This window comes from Engraulis encrasicolus, chromosome 11, assembly GCF_034702125.1.
Source record: "Engraulis encrasicolus isolate BLACKSEA-1 chromosome 11, IST_EnEncr_1.0, whole genome shotgun sequence".
Classification (NCBI taxonomy): domain Eukaryota; kingdom Metazoa; phylum Chordata; class Actinopteri; order Clupeiformes; family Engraulidae; genus Engraulis; species Engraulis encrasicolus.
The window spans coordinates 42,509,412-42,531,456 of NC_085867.1; the positions used below are offsets into that span (position 1 = coordinate 42,509,412).

Sequence of the window (22,045 nt, forward strand, 5' to 3'; positions counted from 1 at the left end):
AAAATCACAGGAGCCACGAGGTAGTCGAATGGTGCACTTGTTTGACAATCGGCTGTCTTTTCGCTGACAAAGGCCCTATCTATTTTTTTTCCTAAATTGTTGATGTAATACGCGAATTAGCATCACCGGTGGATTATGTCCGAGATGTTTTTGCTTCAAGCAGGACGACGTGGAGTTGATAGTAACGTGTCCTAGTACTAACGAACATGTCCTGACTTGTCTCTTTCGGCAAGGCCAGACCGGGGACATGTGTTTTTGAAGGCTCCGAAATGGACCACGAATTCCCCGAGCGGCTCTTTTCCTCTTTTTTCAACGATGACCCTCCTTGTCCTCGTCGACATGCGAATATTGGATGCAGAACATCTTATCGCCACGTGATCGATGTAAGTACAATTTATGTAATGTTTGGTGCAACTCGTGGTCTCGTGGAAACAACGCCCGAGCGGACACGCTTTAATAGGCATACAGACTGAGACTCCCAACGGAGTTCGCTCCCGGACGTGCGGTCCCCGGTGTTTCTATCACTCCCGGACTTGCGGTCCCCACCCGATTATATTTCACGTATTATCATATACTGCCACATACAAGCAATTTAGGGTTAGGTTTAGGTTTAGGGTTAGGGTTAGGGTTAGGTTTAGGGTTAGGGTTAGGGTTAAGGTTAGGGTTAGGTTTAGGGTTAGGGTTAGGGTTAAGGTTAGGGTTAGAAACAAAAAACTAACATCAACAAGATAACTGGCTCCGTAATATGGCGGTGGTACCGTTAGTCTGGCTAGTGGGAGCGAGATGAAATGGGAGTGTAATGAGATGGGAGCGTGAATCTGGGAATCCTTTAATATTGATGGGGATGGCATTGGCAGCCAGTTAGGTTTATTTTGTCCGGTGTGTCGTCTCTCGTCTTTGTTTTACCGCTGACTGAGAGTAACTAGTTTAACCAGTACAAAGGAATATGAACTATCAACGTTTGAATATGCAATTTCCGTCTGAATTACGGCAAGCGTGTGCCAGTAAACACGTCAAACTCTTGTCTGGCGCGTGCGCACGTTGACATACTGGATTGTTTGCCTGTGTCCCCCATCAGCCATCAGTTTTTCTATCTGTTAATGAAAAGAGCATGGTGTACGTGTCTGGACGTTGGGATTGGTGTGGTCGCACGTGCATAGGGATTCTCCACATGTGCACTTCTGTGTGTAAACTGTTTGTTGCTTGTTGTGCGTCATTCACTGGCGCCCACGTAGGCCTACTTGCTTGTTTTTGTAGAGACCCCACACCGATTAAATACCTGTATTTAAAGTAATAAGATCTTGAGCATTTGCCATTTGAAAGGTACACGTGCAATATGCATTATATTTTGGACAATGTTTTTAGGAATATTTTAATGGACATATACACATTTTTCACAATAAGTTACCATGTAACTAAAAATTGGCTAATTTTGTATTTATTTTTGTTTTTTTCCCCCCAAACAGCAGCTCATTGGCCAAACAATAGAATGGGAGGCTCAAAATCAAGTAAAGGGAGAACAGTGGCTCCCCACGCAGCCCATGGTGGTGCCTCTCTTGCCGCCCAACAACAGTAAGTGCAATCCATACTTTGACAGACCGACATGCAGCCAAACCGAACTTGATATATCAACTTTTTTGCTCCCAGACCACTGTGGGCAGTGCGTTTCCTTGAGCCGTTGAGCATTTCAACTAGGCACAATTCTGTAATCATTGGTTCTCCTTTACCATGATGCTACGGCCTTGAGTATTATTAATCCCGAGGGAAGTAAAAGGACCAGTTCAGTCAATTTCAACATGCAGTTGTAATGCTCACACTACCCTGGACTTGTCAGCACCTGAGATTTGTTTTTTTTCTTCCTCAGCCTTTTCCGAGATCCTGGTCATTGTAATGGGGGCAGCGCTTTGTTTACATTTTAAAAAAAGAACATTTTTATTTATTCCTAAAAACATCCAAAAGGTTATACAACATCAGCAGACAACTAGCAAACAGCGGTACCTTTTGGAAAAATATTTGAAGTAGGCCTTTGATAATTTTTTAAAAATGTAAACAAACGCTGCCCCCATTAGAATAGCTCATGTCTCGGAAAGGGCTGAGCTGAAAAATGTGGCTTCACCGGGTACTGACAAGTCAAGGGTAGCGTGAGCAATACAACAGCATATTGAAATTGACTGAACTGTTTTTGTAAGGTGTCCCGTAGCAGTGTTAATTTCGTCAGCCATGACTATGACTAAAATATTTCGTCAATGCCCTTTTTTGATTTTCGTCATTTAGACTAAGACTAAATTGGGAAGGCAATGACTAAAATATGACTAAGACTAAAATTGATTTTCGTCATTGTGACTAAGACTAAGACTAAATTTTAAAAAGCTGACGAAATTAACACTGGTATTAAATAAAAAAAAAAAAGAGAACCAGTGTGTGAAGAGTTTTTTTCTGTACAGTGTGATATATGTTAAAAAGAGAAGCAGTGTGCTGAGAAGGTTTATTCTCTACAGTCAATGATATATGTTAAAAGTGTGTGGAGAAGTTCTGTAATGTACAGTGTTGACTAAAATGACGAAAATGACTGAAAATTGACTAAGACTAAAATTAATTTTCGTCATTTAGACTAAGACTAAGACTAAATTGGGAAGGCAATGACTAAAATATGACTAAGACTAAAATTGATTTTCGTCATTGTGACTAAGACTACGACTAAATCAAAAAAAGCTGACAAAATTAACACTGCCCCGTAGCATACATGCATAAATACAAGAAACACAGACATTACAGATTACACACATCATTGTATATATTAACCACACAGCATGCTTTACATACATTTAGCCAAAGTCAGATCTATTTCTCTCTCTCTCTATCTCTCTTACTCACACACACACACACACACACACACACACACACACACACACACACACACACACCAAAAGAGTAGTTCATCACATGGACCTTAGCTGAGTGGTACATGGCAAAGAGCAGCCAAAAAAGTCAATAGCTGAGAAATTGTCCACAAGCATCCATGTGTGAATTCTAGAAAAAAATGTAACCTGTCAAAGTATTAAGAGACATTGAAATTATTACGTGCCACAGGCAAGTTTTACCATCAACCCAATCAGCCAAGCTAATCATAGGTACCCCAGACTTGCTAAGGGGTAATACTTTTTTAATAAACCTTTTTTAATTATTTATTTTCTTCAACTGCTACTATTACTATGTCAGAACGCTATAAAGGACTTTAAGAAAAAGCACAACAAAATACCTCCTCTTAATGTATGTTCTCTACAAGTCTTCTGTTGTCCAGTCTTGCACTTTAAATGTCTGTATGAGCAATGTCTATGTCCATACTGTCTTATGTCCATGTATGAGTACTGTCTATGTCCTTACCTAGATTAGTCTATGTCTGCATGGGAGAGCAAGAAACGCAATTTCAAATTCTTTGTATGACCAGTGCATGTTAAGAACTTGACAATAAACTTGACTTGACTTGACTTGACTACTTTTGGGCTGTGGTTGAAGAACATTGTGAAATGCCTGTTCGGTAACGCCCATCCCTGTCCTCCAACAGCTGATGGGTCTTCTCATCACCTCAGTAAAACTGACCCAGCGGACTTCACTCAACAGGTAAATGTAACCTTTTTTTTTCATTGATCATTTTTCCTGCTGTTTATGAAATTAAGTTTCAAATGTTAACAAATGCAGAAATTTTCATTGTAGATGCGGAATTTTTACCTGGATCATTCCAAGTATGCCTTTCAAACAATGGGTCGCCTCCTTTCAGAATCTTTGACACATGAACAGGTAAATAAAATATTTGAAAGGAAAATATAGTATCACAGGTGCTGGACCAAACTAAAGATCATTGAAAGGAATGTATAAGTCCGCAACACTGTTTCATGCTCCCAAACAAAATTTAATGGCATAATTAAATTTAGTTTGGGAGCATCAAACAGTGTTGCAGACTTATGTATTCCTTTCAATGATCTTTTGTTTGGTCCAGCACCTGTGCTACTGATGTGCGCACATTTTCCTCTGGCTTATTAAATGTAATATTTCCCCCTTTAAAAAAATGTATCTCCACTTAAAAACTCTTTGATTTAAAACTGTTTTGTGTTGACTTAAAGTTTATACTTTATATTGAATAGTCAATACACATCATAAATGCATTGCTTTGTTAATCGTTTCGTAGGTATGAGACTCTCTTGCTGTCTACAGGCTCTGATTAGTCTGGAAACATAAAATAATTTGATTTGATTTTTAAGATATGAAATTCTGTATTCATGTTTTTTGTGGCCATGACAAGCGACACCTTTTTTTTTCCTTGCATGTTTTTCACCATGTAACCCATTCTCTGCTTTCAGACATTTCAATCAATGTTATGGAGGAGGAAGTTTCTGGAAAGGTTAAAATTTACCACGTAAGACCTCTTTAAGTATGTCTATTGTTTTATGTCAATGAAAACCAACTTATTTGCAAAGCTTACCATAGTGAAAGCACACATATGCAAAGAAAGAAATCAATCCACAGGATATACTGTAAATGAGACATTTTTTGTATTTTATGCCTCTCAAATTCAAACTATGTATACTTTGACTTTTACTCCAATAGTTAATTGAAGGCACAGATGACATTGCACAGAAGAGTAACTTAAAAGCAAGATGTATAAGAATATCTTAAAAGCAGAGTATATACAGTTTTTTAATTCATTTCCAGAATTCATGCTGCTCATTCACAAATATTACCTTTTCCGCAAATACTACCACCACCGTCAGACTGGGAAAATTACACTTTTCATACATGTTCAACAAAGACGCTTTTGCACACCTCTGTAGTTGGGCAGGTGCGTAGGATGTTATCCCAGCGGGGTACCTGAAGAAGGTCGGATGACCGAAACGTTGTATTAAAGTTTGTTGGTGGAATGGACAGTGTGCAGGATTTCTTTGCACTTGACTTTTCATACATGAAAAGTTGGATCTTCTCCATTTCTGCAACTTTGACATTTTTAGCTACGAAATGTACTATACTTTCGTCATACTAGTTAATTACTTTGTAAATGTTTATGAAAAGATCCAATTTGTGAATAAACAGCACAGACCAATGAGCAGTGTAGTTGCAATACCAAGTCTGGTAGCAATCCTACATACTGTACCTTTAGAAATTATTACAATTACATTATATTTTAATTAGAGGTGCACAGAAATGAAAATTTGTGGCCGAAACCAAAACCGAATAATAATTAATCACTTGGCCGAATACCGAAACCGAATATTACAATTCAGTTAAAAGTTATCAAAAGTTGTGTTCTTCACTATTTTTAAATATTGCTTAAATCTACGGCTTACAATAAATGTTTAGACGTGATTTTGAAAGAAATTTTGAAAGAATATTTGTATAGTGTATTTGAAGTCTTCAAATGTTAGAGTAGAACTGAAATTAGTGTAATTAATGCCCATTTTGTATTCAGCCTCCGATTCGGCCACTCAATTGGCTTTCGTCCGAAAACCGAAAGTGTCTGTTTTTGCGTTTTCGGCAGAATATTTTCTGCGGCGAATTTTCGGTGCACCTCTAATTTTAATAGATCAGAATTGCTTGTATTTTCTCAGATGGCTTGTGGTGTGGTGTTAATGATCACATTCTATTCTAAACAAAAAACCATTGGTGATTTATTGATTGGTTTCTTTTAGATGCCCGATTGTAACTGACCCCAAGACAGCTCAATGTTACGACAAACTTTTTGAAGATGTCATCCACGACTTCCCTCCAGCTCTGCTGGCTGAGCTGCTGCAGGAGGAGCTGGCCTCTCAGAAGACGCAGGGCAGTTACCAGGAGTTGGCCACAGGGGGCACCCTTGGCTGTGTTTCCTTCACCGACTCCACTGACTTCCAAGATGGCGTCCTTATCTATGACGGTCAGGACGCCTCACAATCCCTCAGTATCCTTTTCCTCTTTGGGGAAATATATATATATATATACTGAATTATTGTTGTTTTTCTCAGATTATGAATAGAATCTTGTGTGTTGTGATGAGGGAAGAAAAAAAATGATTTTATTCAAAATGAAATGTCCTAGTTGGCAAAAATCATTTGTAGGTCCAAGTACAATTTGGCTCTCATACAGTGCATGCATGCTGTACATGGGTCCAAAGTGCTATTTAGCCCTTGTAAGTTTCGTCTAGTGTAGTGTAGTGGAGTAAATCTAATTGGAGGCAAGGAAATGAATGAAACTTACGGATTAAACAATATAGTGGATAAATTCAAAGTGGATCTATTGCATTATGAAGGTTCATGATAATCCCCCCATTGGATTTGTCATGTCATTTGTCATTGCAGCGTACTTTTTGAGAAAAGCCTTAATGGTAATGCATACAGATTTCCATCAGGTGGCGCTTAGGGCCGACGTCCATGGCCTTTCCCGTCTGGAGCTGGTGGGTGGCCCTGTTAGCTGCCAACTGAACGGCCCTGTCAGGCAGATTAGCACTGGCACTTACACCCGCACAGGTGAGTACACCTGCAAATTGTTAGCAGCCCTGTTGGTGTATGTGGTTATTTTTTTATATTTATTGTAATGGTTTGTCCAACTGAACGCAATACATTCTTTCTTTCTTTTTTTTTTTAAAGATATGTTTTGGGATTTTTATACCTTTTTTTTTAGGACGGGACAGTGAAGGAACGTAGTAGGATATTAGTGAGAGGAGCCGGGGTGTATTGGCAATGGACCGTGGGTCGTGATCAAGCCTGTGTCATCGTCGTAATGGTGTGGCGTCTTGCCGCATTGAGCCACTGTACCCTCAAAGCAACACATTCCAGACTTCAAAGACAGTTCCTGCCTCTGAGGTATTGATATAATAATAATAATAATAATAATAGGATTTATGTAGCGTGTTTTATGATGCTCAAAGACGCTTAACTGGAGAGGGGGATTAAGTCCTGCGCTCCATACATAGCAATGGCCAGGGCCAAGCTAGTTAATTCAGCCAATTCATGGTTAACACCATATTGAACATTGGGGCTCAGAGCCAGTTCTCACCATTTGGCTGTAACCATGCTCAACTGGGAGTGACACATGGAGCAGCTCTGATTTTATTTGGATCTGAAAACAGAGTATCACCTGGAATAGAAAGTGGCGACAAGGTGCATGACTTTCTTGCCACATGCAATGCTAAGCAGTGATGTCTCGTGGATGTGCGTGGAGTTGACTTAGAAAGCGATATCATTGCTTATCTGACAACATGTGCATGCATTACTGCTTGTACCCAACTCCCATTCGTGCACGGAAATGGTCCCAATGCTAATTGGCTGAAGCTAATCTTCGCTTCATTGACTTTCTGATTCCTGCCTATGAGTAATAGTGTGGGCAATACAACTGCATATTAAAATTGGCAGGAATTCTCCTTTAACCTTAGTGATGCTGGTATTGCAGTTTTTTTTTATTATTATTATTTATTTTTTTACCTTTTATTTAACCAGGGAAATAAAATCACATTGAGAATAAAAAGGTATTGACGCTGGTACTGAAGTACTTATGTTGCACGCTGTTTTTGGCGGAGAGTGTCCAAAAATGGACCTGTTTCCAGCCCAGATGGCATTTCCTTTAGCCAGCTGACAGCAGGGCAATACATCAGTGTTGATGGAATGCAGGCACAAGATTTGTATCAGCTGTCTTCTGGTTTGACGACAGTCAGCTTGCAAGTTTTGGCCAGTCTTGTTCCAAATCGTTGTAAGCCATCTAGCTACCCAAGTCAAAATAATGCCATTCATTAAGAAATTCTAGGGGGTGCTGTGGCGCAGCGAGCTAAGCACCCCACATTTGGGCTTGCTGGCCCACGAGGATCCCGGTTCGAGTTAGGCTGGGGTCGTTTCCCGATCCTTCCCTGTCTCTCTGTCCCATTCGCTTCCTGTCACCGTCTTCGACTCTGCTGTAAAAAAAAAAAGAAATTCTTAAAATGAAAAATGGTGGTTAGGTGCCAACACACTCGTGCTTACACACACGTGTCTATTTCTGTGTTTGTTCCTCAGTGAATGTGGGTGTGCGCTCTGACCATTTCTGTGGAGTCTGGATGGTGGGAGAGAGCAAAAGGCCTACTGCGCTGGAAGTCATTCACACACAGGAGCCAGCGACATGCCTGGTTGTGAGGTATGCTGCTGTCTTGTATGTTTTTGGAGTAAGTCATACAAATACACACGAAAAAGATTGTTTCTCTTCAGGTCTATGACATCTATACCCTATAATATGGGGGAAGAGATGAAATTGCTTGATCTGCACACTTTGTGATGTCTGACAGGGTTTTTTATCAAAAGAGCAGAGATCAGCTGGCGTTTCAACAAATTCCTCAGTTGGGTACCATGACCCAAAACTGCAGCTGGTCAGGTTGCTGGTTGTGTTGATGCTCGACATGCTCAACCCATTGTGTCCTGGAAGCACATATACGCTGCATTCAGGTTTTTAAAATTTGAGCTGTTTTATTAAAAATGTGTGTAGGTTGGAGCTGAATGAACACGCTCCAAGGCAAAACGAGGACCCTAGCTTTTAAATGTAATTCATTTCATGTTTGTATGTGCTTCGGAGGCTGAGATATTCAGGATTTAATAGGCAGAGGGCACCCTTTCCCAAAAAGGGCTAAGGACAAAATGGGTTAAAGCATACCTGTCAACCCTCCCGTTTTTTTACAGCAAACTCCCAACTTCTGACTTATTCCAGGTCTCTTCCCGATTTGGTATTTTCCCAATAATACCCCAATGATCAAATTATCATGATCAAAAAGAGGCGTAGGTCCAGAAATGAACCCCCACAGCCCTGCCTGTTAGCCTGAGAAGCCACAACCCCTCTGCTTATTCCACCACCAGCTATCAAAGTAGAAAGGGTCAGGGGTGAGTTTCTCAAAAGAGAAGTTGTTAGCAACTTCGGTAGTTGCCAATGGGAAAATGCATTGAAAACAACAAAGTAGCTAATGTAGTAAGCAACTTAAGTTTTGGGAAATCCACCCCTGGCTTGTCAGGCTACCTGCCAGTAGATTTTATGCCAGATACCATCAAGAATTCACGTTCCTTAAAAATGCGAGCTGTCACCCTTGAGCTCCGCAGACATGTGTGTCCACTCCTTGTCTCGCAGAAATCGTCAGTTCATGATAAAAAAAAAAAAAAACCATGGTTCATATGGTGAACACGAGCCTCTGAACAGCGAATCGTGCGAATTTACCTCATTCCAACCTCTACCAGCACAATTTTTTGCATCAACAATTTGAGTGACAAGACAATAGAGAAGCTGATATTTAACATTTTTTGTACACTATACGTGCTCCTTTGAAAACCTGCGTTGTGGGGGGGTTTGGACAGGAATGGGTTTGGACAGGCCTGGCCTTGCACGCGGACACTCTGTGTATAAAGCAGAGTAGAACCCACTGCCCGACTCGTCCTTGTCGCCTGGTTGACTGTCAGGATTTGGCTTTTTGAAAAAAGTTTGGTATGAAATCGGTTTTCTTGTTTGTCTATTTTTTTACCTCAAAGTTGACAGGTATGGCTTGAAAGGATGCAGATGTTTCGAGGCTTTGAGGCTATGAGGCTATGAGGCTGGGCAGGTTAAGCCAGGCTGGAAATGTTAAGTAGAGATGAGTAGGGCTGGGCGATATGGAAAAAAAACAATATCACGATATGGATTACTTTATATCACGATAACGATATATAGCACAATTGCATACGCTAGTTTCTTTATTTGCTCTTTATTTTTTCATGTCGCAAAACAACCTTTCTTTAAAATGGATCTTTCTATTCTTATTTTTACAGTTACATTAACTTATAGTGTGTATTGTGACAACATGAAATGTAATTAAATGATATTCAATTGTATAAAATTGATAAAATTACTATCACGATATAAACGATATAGGAGAAAGGTCATGATATACGCTTTTATATGACGATAATGCCCAGCCCTAGAGATAAGTTATTAATACAAAAGGATATTTAGCTGTCGGCTTGCAATACACATAATATGCATTGCAATCCCACACACTGCAGTCATCTGTATACGCGTACACATTGTCTATCTGTTCTAAATGAAATTGAGGTAGGACAGTGTGCTTCATTGGGTGCAATGCAGTAACCCAGCTAGAAATGGTATCTAAAGATTGTCCAAGGTAATGAGTCGTTGAGCACTGTACTGCACAGTGCAGTATAGTGGGGACATGAAATTGTATTTTGATGATGCATGCTTAGGGGTTTTTTTTTTTTTCCAAAGGATGCGGATGTTTCTAGACTACAAAGCAATGAGGCTGGGCAGGTTAGGCCAGCATGTAAATGAAGAGTGAAGATTTGTTATTGATGCGGCAGCAAATTAAGCTGTCAGCCAGCAAGCAATGCACATAATCCCAAGTACTGTAGCATCATGATGTCCTGTATACACACACATTCACTAGCTGGTAAAAAATACAGTAGAACTGAAGAAAAACTATCTAAAGTTGTTCCAGTGTTGTGGAAAGTTTCCTTCAGTACAGCAGGATATCCAGGATTTTGCAGTAGATCGGTGACGTAAAATTGATGGTAGAGTCACAGACTGTATGTACTGGGGGTAAGATAGGACTGGTTCTGTGAGTTATGCCAATGTTTCTCAACAGGGGTGCCGGGGGCCACCCTTAGGGGTGCTGCGGAAACGTGGCTGATAAATAAATTATGCAATATAATACATATTTGTCTAAATTGATATGTTAATGCTAGTCAGTGGAATATTTCATCTGCCATTTACGCACAATAAAGTAAATACCAGTCACCCAGTCAGCTGCAACCTCGAACGTAGGTCGTGTGACGTCTCCAAATATGTTACTTTTCTAAGCTTGTGTGGTATCGGATGCGATGCCATGTTTCGGCTTGTTGGTTTGGGGTGCCTTGAAATTTTTCATGAATTGAAAGGGTGCCTCGCCTAAAAAAAGGTTGAGAAACACTGAGTTATGGCTTTGAGAGAGCATGCCCAACCGAAGTGCTGCCTTGTAAGTCCTGTAGGCAGTCCAGCAGGGATGATAACGGGAGAGGTTTTGCCTCCCTGTGGGGTGACTTCAGCTCTTCTCCTGTTACGTGATGAGCAGTGTACTGCATCATTGGGGTATTGGGGTGGGGAAACATGCTCACTATCCTGCAACGCAGAGCAGTGTGTTTAATTGAAACAGAAAAACCTGCATGTTGTTTCTATTTGTGTTGACAATGACAGCGTCGAAAAATGTCTTAAAAAGCCCTCTGTGTTCTATATTAGTATTGGGTCTTGTATTGATCATAGCCGTGAGGATCAATGTTTGCACATACTGTGGGTGAGTTCATTACATTTCCAAATATCCTTTTTGGAGAGTGCTTGAAGCTCGTTGCGTAAGGCAAGATAAGAGCATGTCTCATAAGAAGAAGAGCAGACAGGCGTGTGGCCCATGGCTGACTGTCTTGACTAGACCAGACAGGATCAGCACAGCAGTGTTTGAGGCTGCCGGCAACTGAACCTTGCTAAAGTTGGGCCTAGTCCTCAGGCTTTCAGTAGAGGGAGGGCAGAGTCTGACAGTGTGGTATGCTGTACGACTGCAACAGGCAGCCAGTAGGCCCCAACAGGGCCTTTAGGCAGGTTAGTGTGCAACTGGGCCAGAGCGACTTCCTGAAATATAGGCCACGGAGGTTACAGTTACAGAGGAATGGTAACATGAAGAGAAGCAGCAGTGCTGAGGACGGTGCAACGCTACTTTTTTTGCCTGTCGTCGCTAGCTTGGAATGTGGCCAGATGGTTCAGTTTTCACAGTCCAGAGCTGTTATGACTGCTTTGTTCTATGCTTCCCCCCTCTCTCCGTCTCCCTCTCTCTCTCTCTCTCTCTCTCTCTCTCTCTCTCTCTCTCTCTCTTTCTTTCTCTCTCTTTCTTTCTCTCTCTTTCTTTCTCTCTCTCTCTCTCTCTCTCTCTCTCTCTCTCTCTCTCTCTCGCTGCCTTTCTCTGTGTCTCCCCCCCCCAGTTTATCTCTCTTGCTCTCTCTCTTTGTTTCCGTGTGACTTAAATAAACTGTCCCGTCCAACCTTTTTTTTTCCAGCCCCCACCTATCAGACGAGTTGCTGGTGGCCAGTGAGAGTGGAGCAGTGTGTCTGTGGACAGTGGGAAAAGGGTGAGTGGGCCACAGCTTGCTGCACTCTGTGTGCTAGTAGGACTGGAGCTTGCCAAGACGATATTGCCGTTCGTTCCGCACTAGATGTGCTTCTGCTATCACAACTGGTCTCAAAGCAATCATTCTGAGCGCTTTAGCAGATGTGCGTTACAACATGTATCATTCCCAAAACAAAACATGTTCTACAAGCACCCGCAGTGGATCTCATCTTGCTACTGATGTAGTGAAGCCTTAGAAATCTCTACAGATGTGCCTATCATTAATGTGCGTGTCAGCACTGCAATATCTCTGGTTTTCATAAAACAAAGTGGTGTTCATCACCTGCGTGAACCTAACTTTTAAAATTTAAGATATGATGCTGACTTGACGTTAGGGAAAAAATAGTGGTCACTGGTGCACGAAAACAACCCCACCCCAACAGCACATTTTACTCACTATTACAATGGATAGGATTGTAGTTGACACATGAGAAAATGGCACAAACCATGAAGGTTTGATATGTATGTCAAAAATGTATTTTGGTGTTTTCAGTGACTCCAACCTTCACCTTGTTACGCAATAATCGTTTTGAAGCAATCATCGTCCAGCTTTTAGGAATGCTTTGGAGAGAGACTATGACTGATGGACAAACCATGACCCAAGCAACCTCCCAAAAAGCCCTTGCCCTAACTATTGACAAAAACATACCTTCAAGTTTGATTGCATAATATCAAAGTTACCATTGCTATTCACAAATATACAATTTGGTTTTGTCAGCCTTGCTGATAATTGTTTATATTGTCTATTGTCTATTGCTAGACTAGCCAAAGTCCGAGAGGAGGACTCCAACCTATATTTCAACGCCAAGTCAGCGTGGCGCTGGTGTGAATTCTCTTCCCATCCCAGGATCATGGTCTACGCCGACCGAACTGGAGCCGACCTCACAGACTTCAGGGTGAGTTGCATACTGCTGCTCTGTCATTGGCATACCTGCCGACCATTACGCATTTTGTGTAGCAGATACGGATTTTGACATCAAACTACGGCGCTGTCACTTCAAAATACGGGAAAAACCGAAAGCAAAGTGTGTTCATGGGCCCTTATAAATTTCTCTGTAGACTTGCAACCAGACAGAGCCGTAGATATGGCTCTGCTTGCAATTGTCTCGCGCTGGCCTTTCCATTGGCCAGCAACGTGTGGGGGGGAAATATTGACCAATCAGAGCGCTAGTTTAGAGGTCTTCATTTGTTGTGCTGCCTGCGCTCCTCTCGAGTCGAGGCATCAGCTACCGATAGAAAGTTTGCTTCGAAATCCCACAAGCAGAGAGACTGGGTAATCTCTGACACAAGTGTCCTCCTCCTGTCATCATGTATTATCCATCTTGGTACTGTCACTGTAGTTTTACAAATGAGCACCGTCAAAATCACCGTTTCAAAGGTAAATGGGCTTTGAGAAAGGTAGCCTGTATGGGAATAGTGAATTGCGTCAGTTGCTAAATCCGTAAACTTATGAAAATAAATAAAGGCCGAGGTCTGTCGTAATGGTTCACCCAATGTTTCGCCGTATTTGACGGCAATATGTTGTTGTTTGTTTTGATATTGGACCGAAACGAGATTACTTCCGAATGATAAAATGTGTGTCGATGACTGCGCTATAAATTAGCAGATTAGCAGCAAACTAAATTCGGTTTCCCTTTGCGTCGGATCATTTTAACACGGGAAAATGAAGCGATAGTTCTAACGGTTGTAGTACATCCGTAACCTACCATGGCACCGTAAGGAATACTGTTCCCCCATGCGTCGTGGCCCATTCTGTGAACAGGTGTAACAGGTCGTGCGTCATACCAAATATGTATCACTCCACGACTACTATCCGTAATCACGTATGGCAATTAATAAAATCAATTCTCCTATCATCATATATGTGCCGAACAGTGAACAATAGCCAGCTCATGGCGGCAGATGAGGGTAGATATGCCAACTATTATGCAGAGAAGTAAAAAAAGAAGCGTGCATGCCCCTCAAAAGTTACCGTGGAAGTTCCAAGAGCAATGGCCATTAGCCCCCGTCCCTCAGTAGAGCCACTACATGACGCATTTTGTACTGAATGAATGCAAGTGTGATTTTGATGTTAGCCCCCAAGGTAATAATATTAACCTGATATTATCCTAGCTTAGATAACACTTGTCTTTATCTTTTTCTCTACTGCTGATGCTTCTTCACAGTAGGTGACATCACCATTTATTAATATTGGGGGAGATGATGAAAGAATCATTACAATTCAACTTTTTGTTCATAAAAATCACTGAAATGCCTCGGTATTATATAATCAAATTATACATTTTCCTACATGTACCTTCTACAGCCAAAAAAATAATCAGCAAATGCTTCAATTTCATACTCAATTCCAGCTCCTTAACACCCCCCAAGTGACCAAATGCTCTGTTTGGCTGGTACATAGGATAACTTAATAGCCACTTACTAGCCAGACTGGTGGTATGTTTGACTAGTAAGATTAACAGCCATATTGGCTGGTGATCAATAAAGTTAATTTAGAGGCCTGAATTCCAGCACACTATATCATAGCATTTTATTGGTGTTATGGTGTGAAACAAAACAAAAAAACATCTTCCATGAAAGTTTAATAAATTATGGTAGTTCAAAGTACTGTGAAGAGCAAGATAAACTATTTGCCAGATATACGGGATGTTAGGCTAAAATGCATTAAAATGCAGGAAATTGCATCTAAGAAAAGCATTTTTTTCTGGGGGAGGACCCCTACACCCCCTGCCTGAATTAAGTGTCTCATATCTTCCCTGTTGACATTTGGAAACCCTAGGTGTAGGGCAGACTATGCTAAACAAAGTAGCCTCTCAGATGGGCCCGCCGACGGCCCTGTTGCTTTGCCATGCCAAGTTGTTGCGCCATGAATTGCAGCGCCGCGATAAGTTGCTACTCAATTTTTTTTTAAAGGTTGGCAGGTATGCATTGGTTATCCTCTCTTTATATTTATATTAGGAGAAATTATATTAGGCAAAATTAGGAGAACATTGTCAAAATGGCTTATCATGACTTGATTTCTAATTCATGATTTGTTTTTCCTACCTTTTTGTAAGTGTGTTTTGGATACAAATGTGATGTCATGAAGAGAAAAAAAGGACCAAAACAAATATAAATATATATATATATTGAACTTGAGATCTGAAGACATTGGTCTGTCTGTCTTTCTTTCCCCCTCCCCCAGGCGGGTGTCGATCATAGTTACACCTTATTCCGCATTGGTATGGTGTCCGAGTCCAAGAGCGGGGAGCGGCTGATCCTGTCGCGGTACCTCAGTGAGGTGCATGGCCACCACCATTTGATGACCACACAGGTTTGTACCGCTTCTGTTACAAAAATATATTGAACTGGGCTGTTTTGGGATGATCTTAAAGTTCCTGAAATACAAACCAGGTGCACATATTTGTGGAAAAGGGTTTTACAAAACAAAGAAGGCATTTGCTGATCATTTACATGGCTGTCTTTTTTGCCATCCTGGATTCTATATTCTTGTGGATCTGTATTTGAGATTATGATGTATCGATGCGTGTAGTAAATATGTCAAGTAAATTAAACGTATATCCTAGTCTAGTGGTCTTCATGGATAACTGAACTGTGTGTGCAGTACTGTATTTTACCGTAAGTGTGTGCATACTGCCCTGTAAAAGTCTGTAATCTGTCTGGTGTGCGTTTCCTCTGGCAGTATTCTGCCTACGTCATGGACGAGCGCATGCCATCCATACCCATGCTGAAGTGGGACCATGGCATGAGGAGTCCCCCCATGTTCGCCAGTGTCCTACCGGGGACGTCGCCCCAGAGGAACCACCGCGTGCTGCTGGGCTCTCAGGACACCCAGGACATTATGATGCTACAGTACTCGGGTCAGTACCAAACTCAAATCTCACTCATTCACTCACTCACACAGTCGGAGGAGCAAATGACGATGCAGTACTCTAATCAGAATCCAGCCCAGGCGCTCTCTCGCTCTCTCGCTCTCTCGCTCTCTCTCTCTCTCTCTCTCGCTCTCTCTCTCCCACAAACACAGAGTGGCTCACGATGCTACAGTACCCAGATCAGCAGCAGCTTAGGCTCACTCAATAATGATATGTTGGCCAGGAAATTATGCTACGCGACACTGACGCAAAAAAGTGGGCGTGATATTTGTACATTTTCCCTATTTGCACCTCTTTCATTCTGAAATCCCCGTTAGACTCTCTCTGAAAATGTAAGGCAGCTGCTACTCATATTGATGGAGAGGTGTGTGAATGCGTTGGGGTAGTCAAACCTGCACATTTTCATCAGTCATTACTTCACTTAAAACTACTAATGTTATGGTGGCATTTAGAGCTTCTACAGTTAAAGGGTATGCATCTATTTTGGGGCTTAATACAGTTAAAATCGTTGGCTGGGGTTTATAAAGGTGGTAAAGTGTCTTATTTTTCATGTTAAGCGTTGTCTTGCTTTAAGACAAGTTAAAAGAGGGAATATGTCGCTAAGCTAGTGAAAGTCAATGGATCCGTGTAGCATTGTAGTCTGGTGTGTTGACATTTAACTCCTCAGCCTCTCCATTAACTTTATATGGGTTCACGTAATAGATTGTTAGATGGCTAGATATATGCTCACTTTTGTCCTTTCAGGAAAGTTTGATTCGTGCTGTACTTAACATCTGATGCAACATGGGAGACGAGACGACACTTGGGGCAAAACAAGATGTGACCGACTGATTGCATCAGAATTAATGACTTGCTTTTGTCACAGTTTGCCAATGATTCATCAAGTCTCAGAGCACTATTCCAGTTAGCAGGCTCAGTTCCTTTCTGATGCAACACAGGAGACAGTGCAAAGGGTCTAAACATTGTTGAGATTCTTCAATCTCTATCCCATTACAAAGTTGTTGCAGGTGTCTGAGATTTCTGGTGGGGGGATGTTAGACAACACATGTGGCCATCATTGGAAAGGCTATTTTGTGCAGTCTCATATGAAATGTGACATAAATCCCCCAAAACGAGTGGCTTTACTGGCTTATATAATTGATTGCAAAACAGCTTTAAAAATGACATTCACAATGACAACAAACACCTACATGAACATATTTTTTCAAGGTGGTTGCCTTAACTGTGAAGTCCTGGGGGAAGCCCTCACGTGTCAAAGGTTGAACTTGCATTTCATCAGCCAAACCACAGTTCCTGTCAGCATGCATACGTTTCTTTACAGTGTGTCTGATGCAACACAAGGGGTTGATATTCACCCTCGCAACACAACGCAAGGGTTGATATGCACCCTCTACTGCACTATACATAGGATGGTTCAATGCCATGAGCAAAGTAATATGTATGTAATGATGTATGAGCAAAGAAATGCAGGGCAGAAGCCTTTTGTCCTCTAAGCTGGTGTGGAACAGGGTTGGATACCTTTTGAAATATTTTCTGATATTGATGGATGTCAAGGGGTCAAGACCTCATTCCACAAGTCTTATCTGTTGTGTTGTTTGAGGTGACCGTGGCAAAAGTTGCAGGCGTTTCATCACCGTCAGCTCAGCTCTAGTCAGCAGACATGACGCTTTCATGAGACGAGCACTTTTATTTACACTAAGCTTACATCTCATGAGAAGGAGTGAGGCCCTTGTGTTGCATGTCATGCATAAAATGGTTAAGATGGCTATTGTGCTACTGAAGAAATTCCGGGCAAGCATGATGTTCTGGTGTGGTGGTGGTGAATGAGGTGACCTTGACAAAGGTCGCTGACGTTTCATCTGCTAAAGCCCAGCTCCAGTCAGCATACAAACTTTCTGTAGAGTGAGGTTTAGGGTCAGGCACTGCTTGATTTGCACTCCTCCCCACACAGTACATAGGATGGTTAGGTGGTATTGTGCTACTGAGGAAATTGCTGAGGGGCACACACATTCCAAGCAGGGCGTTTGTCTGATGAAACGTAAGCAGCCTTTGCCACCGTCACTTTATTCAACACAACAAAGCACTGCTCCCGTCAGCAGACAGACACGCCTCTCCCTGTGTGACAACGGACACACCAGTCTACTGTACTGACTAGTCATAGTGGGCTGTTTCAGCGTGTAATCTTCCTCCACCGCAGCGAGTATCAGTCACCTCCTGCTACACCTAATAATCTGGGCACAGCCCCAGTAATCTGTTTGACCGTTGACATCGTGTAGAGGAGGGTCTGCCACTCCCACCACCACTGCTTACTTTCACAGTTGATTCCCTTTTTGTTTTCCCTTTTTCATTGTGTAGTATAGGCAGTCACCCTTGGTGGTTAGGTTTGTAGCATGTTTGAAGGGGATTATTTTTATGAAACGGGAAGGGTTTTTTTGTATTTAATGTTGGAATAATAACAATTCCTGGCGCAGAAATGACTGTATTGGCAAGGGTCTGTTCTTGTACAGTAAACATTTTTGACTATGTGAAAAAAAGAGGAACAACAAACTCATTGCTTTGGGCGCCCACAGATGTGTATGAGGTAAACTCTGTGAACAGCCCTGTCCCCACCCCCACCCCCCAACAGACTCTATTTATATACCAACACAATAAGTGGTAACGGTCACGTCTTATCTCTGGCATCTCATCCAGTGACGGAGTACTGCTGGCTGAATAGTGTGCTTCCGTCTCTGTCTCTGTCTGTAAATAATGATGTAAATAATGCGTATTTGTATGCTGTTCTTTTTTAGGTGGCTGTGCTACTGCCTGTGTGGCACGAGGCCCCCATCAGAAGCTGCTGAGTCCCAGTGAGGCGGTGGCCCACCTGCCCGTCCGGCTGCCCCACAGGAAGCAGGCTGTTTTGGACAGGCTGTCCACGCCAGCTGCCGGTACGAGACCTGCATGACATGTTTCATACATGTCTTGTCCTTTTTTAAACGAGTCTTGTTCAGGGATGCAAAATTAATTTCAGTGAAACTGACAGTAGCACACATCCTTCACAACCCTGTAGCCTGACTGCATTGAAATGTGTTTATGAAGGCTTGTGGTTTTTAAAATCACCAGATTCTGACTAGTAAAGATGCAAGCACAGTCAAACCTAGGCACATACAGTAGGCCTATCTGAATTGTCTATTTACCTGCATTGCCCTACACAGTATATCAGATCATCTTATCTGTTCTTCTGGAATTAATACCAAAAATAACCCCAAAATGTTAATTTGTCAAAGCAGTCAAGTTTTCTGAGGCGGTATTTTAAATATATTATGCATGCAGTATAAATATGTATAGGTATGTATAAGTAAAGAAGAGAAAAAAAATAGAGCACATACGTGCAGAAATGTTACATCCCTGTTTTTTTTGCCTCTTCCCGCAGGCCTAGCAGCCATGCAGACCGGCCAGCACATGTGTGTGTTGCAGCTGTCTGCAGCTGGGGACCTGTTCTACCAGATTGCGCATCTCTCCTCTGGACTCGACACACAAGAACCCTCAGGGGCCCCCGTGACCTCAGGCAGCAGGCTGATTATGCAGAGGTTCCGGGCTCTAGCATCTGTCAATACCTCAGATGATGATGAGGAGGACGAGGACGACGATCATCGTACCAGACCGAGGAGACAAAAGGCTGATATTGAAGTGGTCGACTACAGCCAGGATCTTTTTGATGCTTCAGATGGTGAGGTTGAAGGTGGGCAGGGAGACGGACTCTCTGCCCCCACCACCACCACTGCCTCCTCGGGTCTCATAAAGACTACACTTCAGCCCCATGAGGAAGTGGTGTGCAAGTGGAAAGACTGGCTCACGGCCCTCGACTCGAACCAAGCTCCTAAGTCCCCGTTCACGCATCACGTGATACCCGTGGAGGACCTGGCCTTCAAGGTCGCACCCGGGGGGAGGGACCCGCTCGTCGAGTTGGCCGCCCAGAGTGTGCGCCAGCAGCTGAGGAAAGGCTCGCGCGGAACCGCCGCAGCCTCGGTCCTGACCCACTCTGCCACTGACCTGCCTCCTCTCCGCGTGACCCCCGCGCCGGGGGCCGAGGAGCCCTCCAGGTGGAACGACGATCTGAGCCAGCGGCTGGCGGTGTCGTGGCAGGGCAAGTGGAAGCAGTGGTGGCAGGACCACATGGGGCTGAACAACGAGCTGAAGCGCCAGGAGCTGCGACGGAAGCGGCGGGAAGAGAAGGGTCGGCGACGCCGGAGCGCACCGTCGCTCTCCGGAAGCTTCGCTTCGTCCCTCAGCTGTCACTCGGACTCGGACCTGTCCGGTTTTTCGACCTGCGGCAGCCAGGACTTGGGCTCGGATTGGGAGAAGGAGCTGAACGACCCCCCCGTCACCAATGACTCTGAAGACGGGCCACCCTCACAAGAGCTCAACCCGACTTGGGAGTCGGATATCTGCCTTGGCAGGCCACTTTTCCAGAGCACGCAGGTGAACATGAAGCTTATCCCCGCAGCACAAGCGAAGAAGTCCATTCTTGTAGACCGGCGGGAGGAGGCGGGTCCTTCGGCAAATTCGGGGACGGAACGCGAGACCCTGAGTTCCACTCCCCATAAGCGTCCCCGGCAGACAGAGCAGGAGAGTCTGGGTTCAACTCCCCTGAAGCTAAGCCAGCGGACTGGGAAGGATACTCCAGCCTCTACACCACAGCGACCTTCCTGGCAGACGGAGCAGGAGCGGCTTGGTTCAACACCCTCAACGCCCTCCCGGCAGAGTGGGCAGAAGACTCCGACCACAACGCCACAGAGACAACCCCGGCGCACAGAGCCAGAAACTCCCCTAAATCTATCCCAAAGGACTGGGCCAAATACTCCGACATCTGCACCACAGACTCCATCCCGACAGACTGATCATAAGAGTCTGGGTTCAACTCCCCTAAAGCCATCCCAACGTGCCGGGCACAGCACTCCAACCCCAACGCCACAGAGACAACCCCGACGGACACAAGAGGAGACGCTTAGTTCGACTCCCCTAAAGCCATCGCAGCAGGCTCCGAGCACAACACCTCAACGGCCGCCGCGACGCACAGAGCACGAGATCATGGAGTCGCTGTTCAGCTCCCAGGAGCCCAGTCAGTCGCTACTCGGGGCGGATGAGGAGCAGCAGTCCCTACCCATCATGCACCACTCCTCCTCCTCACAGCCTTCCAGCTTCTCCTCGCAGCTCTCCAGCTTCTCCTCCTTCTTCTCATCGCAGCGAGCGCCGCAGGTGCGCCCGGCCCGCTCGCAGACCTCCCAGCCCAAGAAGAAGAGTCGCATGGGCTTCTAAGGACTAACATGGAACTTATAGCAGCAGAGAGAGAAACTTTGATATTGGTGAGTGAAATTTTATCTTTTAAACTTTGCGTGTGTGCGTGCGTGCACAACTGTGTGCCAGGGATGCAGATGTGTTGAACATACTGTCACTTCTGTTAGGATCATTGTGTTCAGAAATGTTGATCGGTTGCAATAAATGGTGAAAAAAAGAAATTAATTCCAGACATCTGTGCTTGTGACTGGTAAGCTGGAGACCTACAGCATTGTATTACCACCCTATAGCACAGTAGCTCATAATTACTGTGGGCCCAGCAGTGAAGCCAAAGTTACAAGTACAACATGCGAAGACGACTTATTAATGCATTTACGTGCATTACTTGCCGTCATGTTGCATATACAGTGAGGAGAATAAGTATTTGATCCCTTGCTGATTTTGTTGGTTTGCCCACTAATAAAGACATGATCATTCTATAATATTAATGATAAAATGTATTTTAATATAGAGAGACAGAATATCAAAAAGAAAATCCAGAAAATGACTTTGAAGAATATATTTTAATTGATTTGTATTCCATTGAGGAAAATAAGTATTTGACCCCTCTAGTCAAAGAAGACAAAATTACTTGGTGGCAAAGCCCTTGTTGTCTCATACAGAGGTCAGATGTTTCTTTCAGTTAATGACAATGTTTGTGGATATATTAGAAAGGATTTTTGTCCGCTTTTCTTTGCAGATCATC

At 43.2% G+C, this 22,045-nt stretch overlaps 1 protein-coding gene across 1 annotated transcript in view; it reads left to right on the forward strand.

Moving 5' to 3' along the window:
- Positions 1-22,045, forward strand: part of taf1c (TATA-box binding protein associated factor, RNA polymerase I subunit C) — a 26,896-nt gene continuing 4,851 nt past the window's right edge. Inside the window, exons 1-14 of the mRNA XM_063210682.1 lie at positions 1-383; positions 1,467-1,572; positions 3,566-3,621; positions 3,715-3,798; positions 4,359-4,414; positions 5,682-5,929; positions 6,366-6,494; positions 8,013-8,130; positions 12,042-12,113; positions 12,912-13,047; positions 15,336-15,464; positions 15,834-16,011; positions 18,813-18,950; positions 19,436-21,368. Of these exons, the coding sequence (XP_063066752.1) occupies positions 270-383; positions 1,467-1,572; positions 3,566-3,621; positions 3,715-3,798; positions 4,359-4,414; positions 5,682-5,929; positions 6,366-6,494; positions 8,013-8,130; positions 12,042-12,113; positions 12,912-13,047; positions 15,336-15,464; positions 15,834-16,011; positions 18,813-18,950; positions 19,436-21,321 (3,450 nt within the window). The 5' untranslated portion in view covers positions 1-269 and the 3' untranslated portion in view covers positions 21,322-21,368. The remainder of the gene's footprint in view (positions 384-1,466; positions 1,573-3,565; positions 3,622-3,714; positions 3,799-4,358; positions 4,415-5,681; positions 5,930-6,365; positions 6,495-8,012; positions 8,131-12,041; positions 12,114-12,911; positions 13,048-15,335; positions 15,465-15,833; positions 16,012-18,812; positions 18,951-19,435; positions 21,369-22,045) is intronic.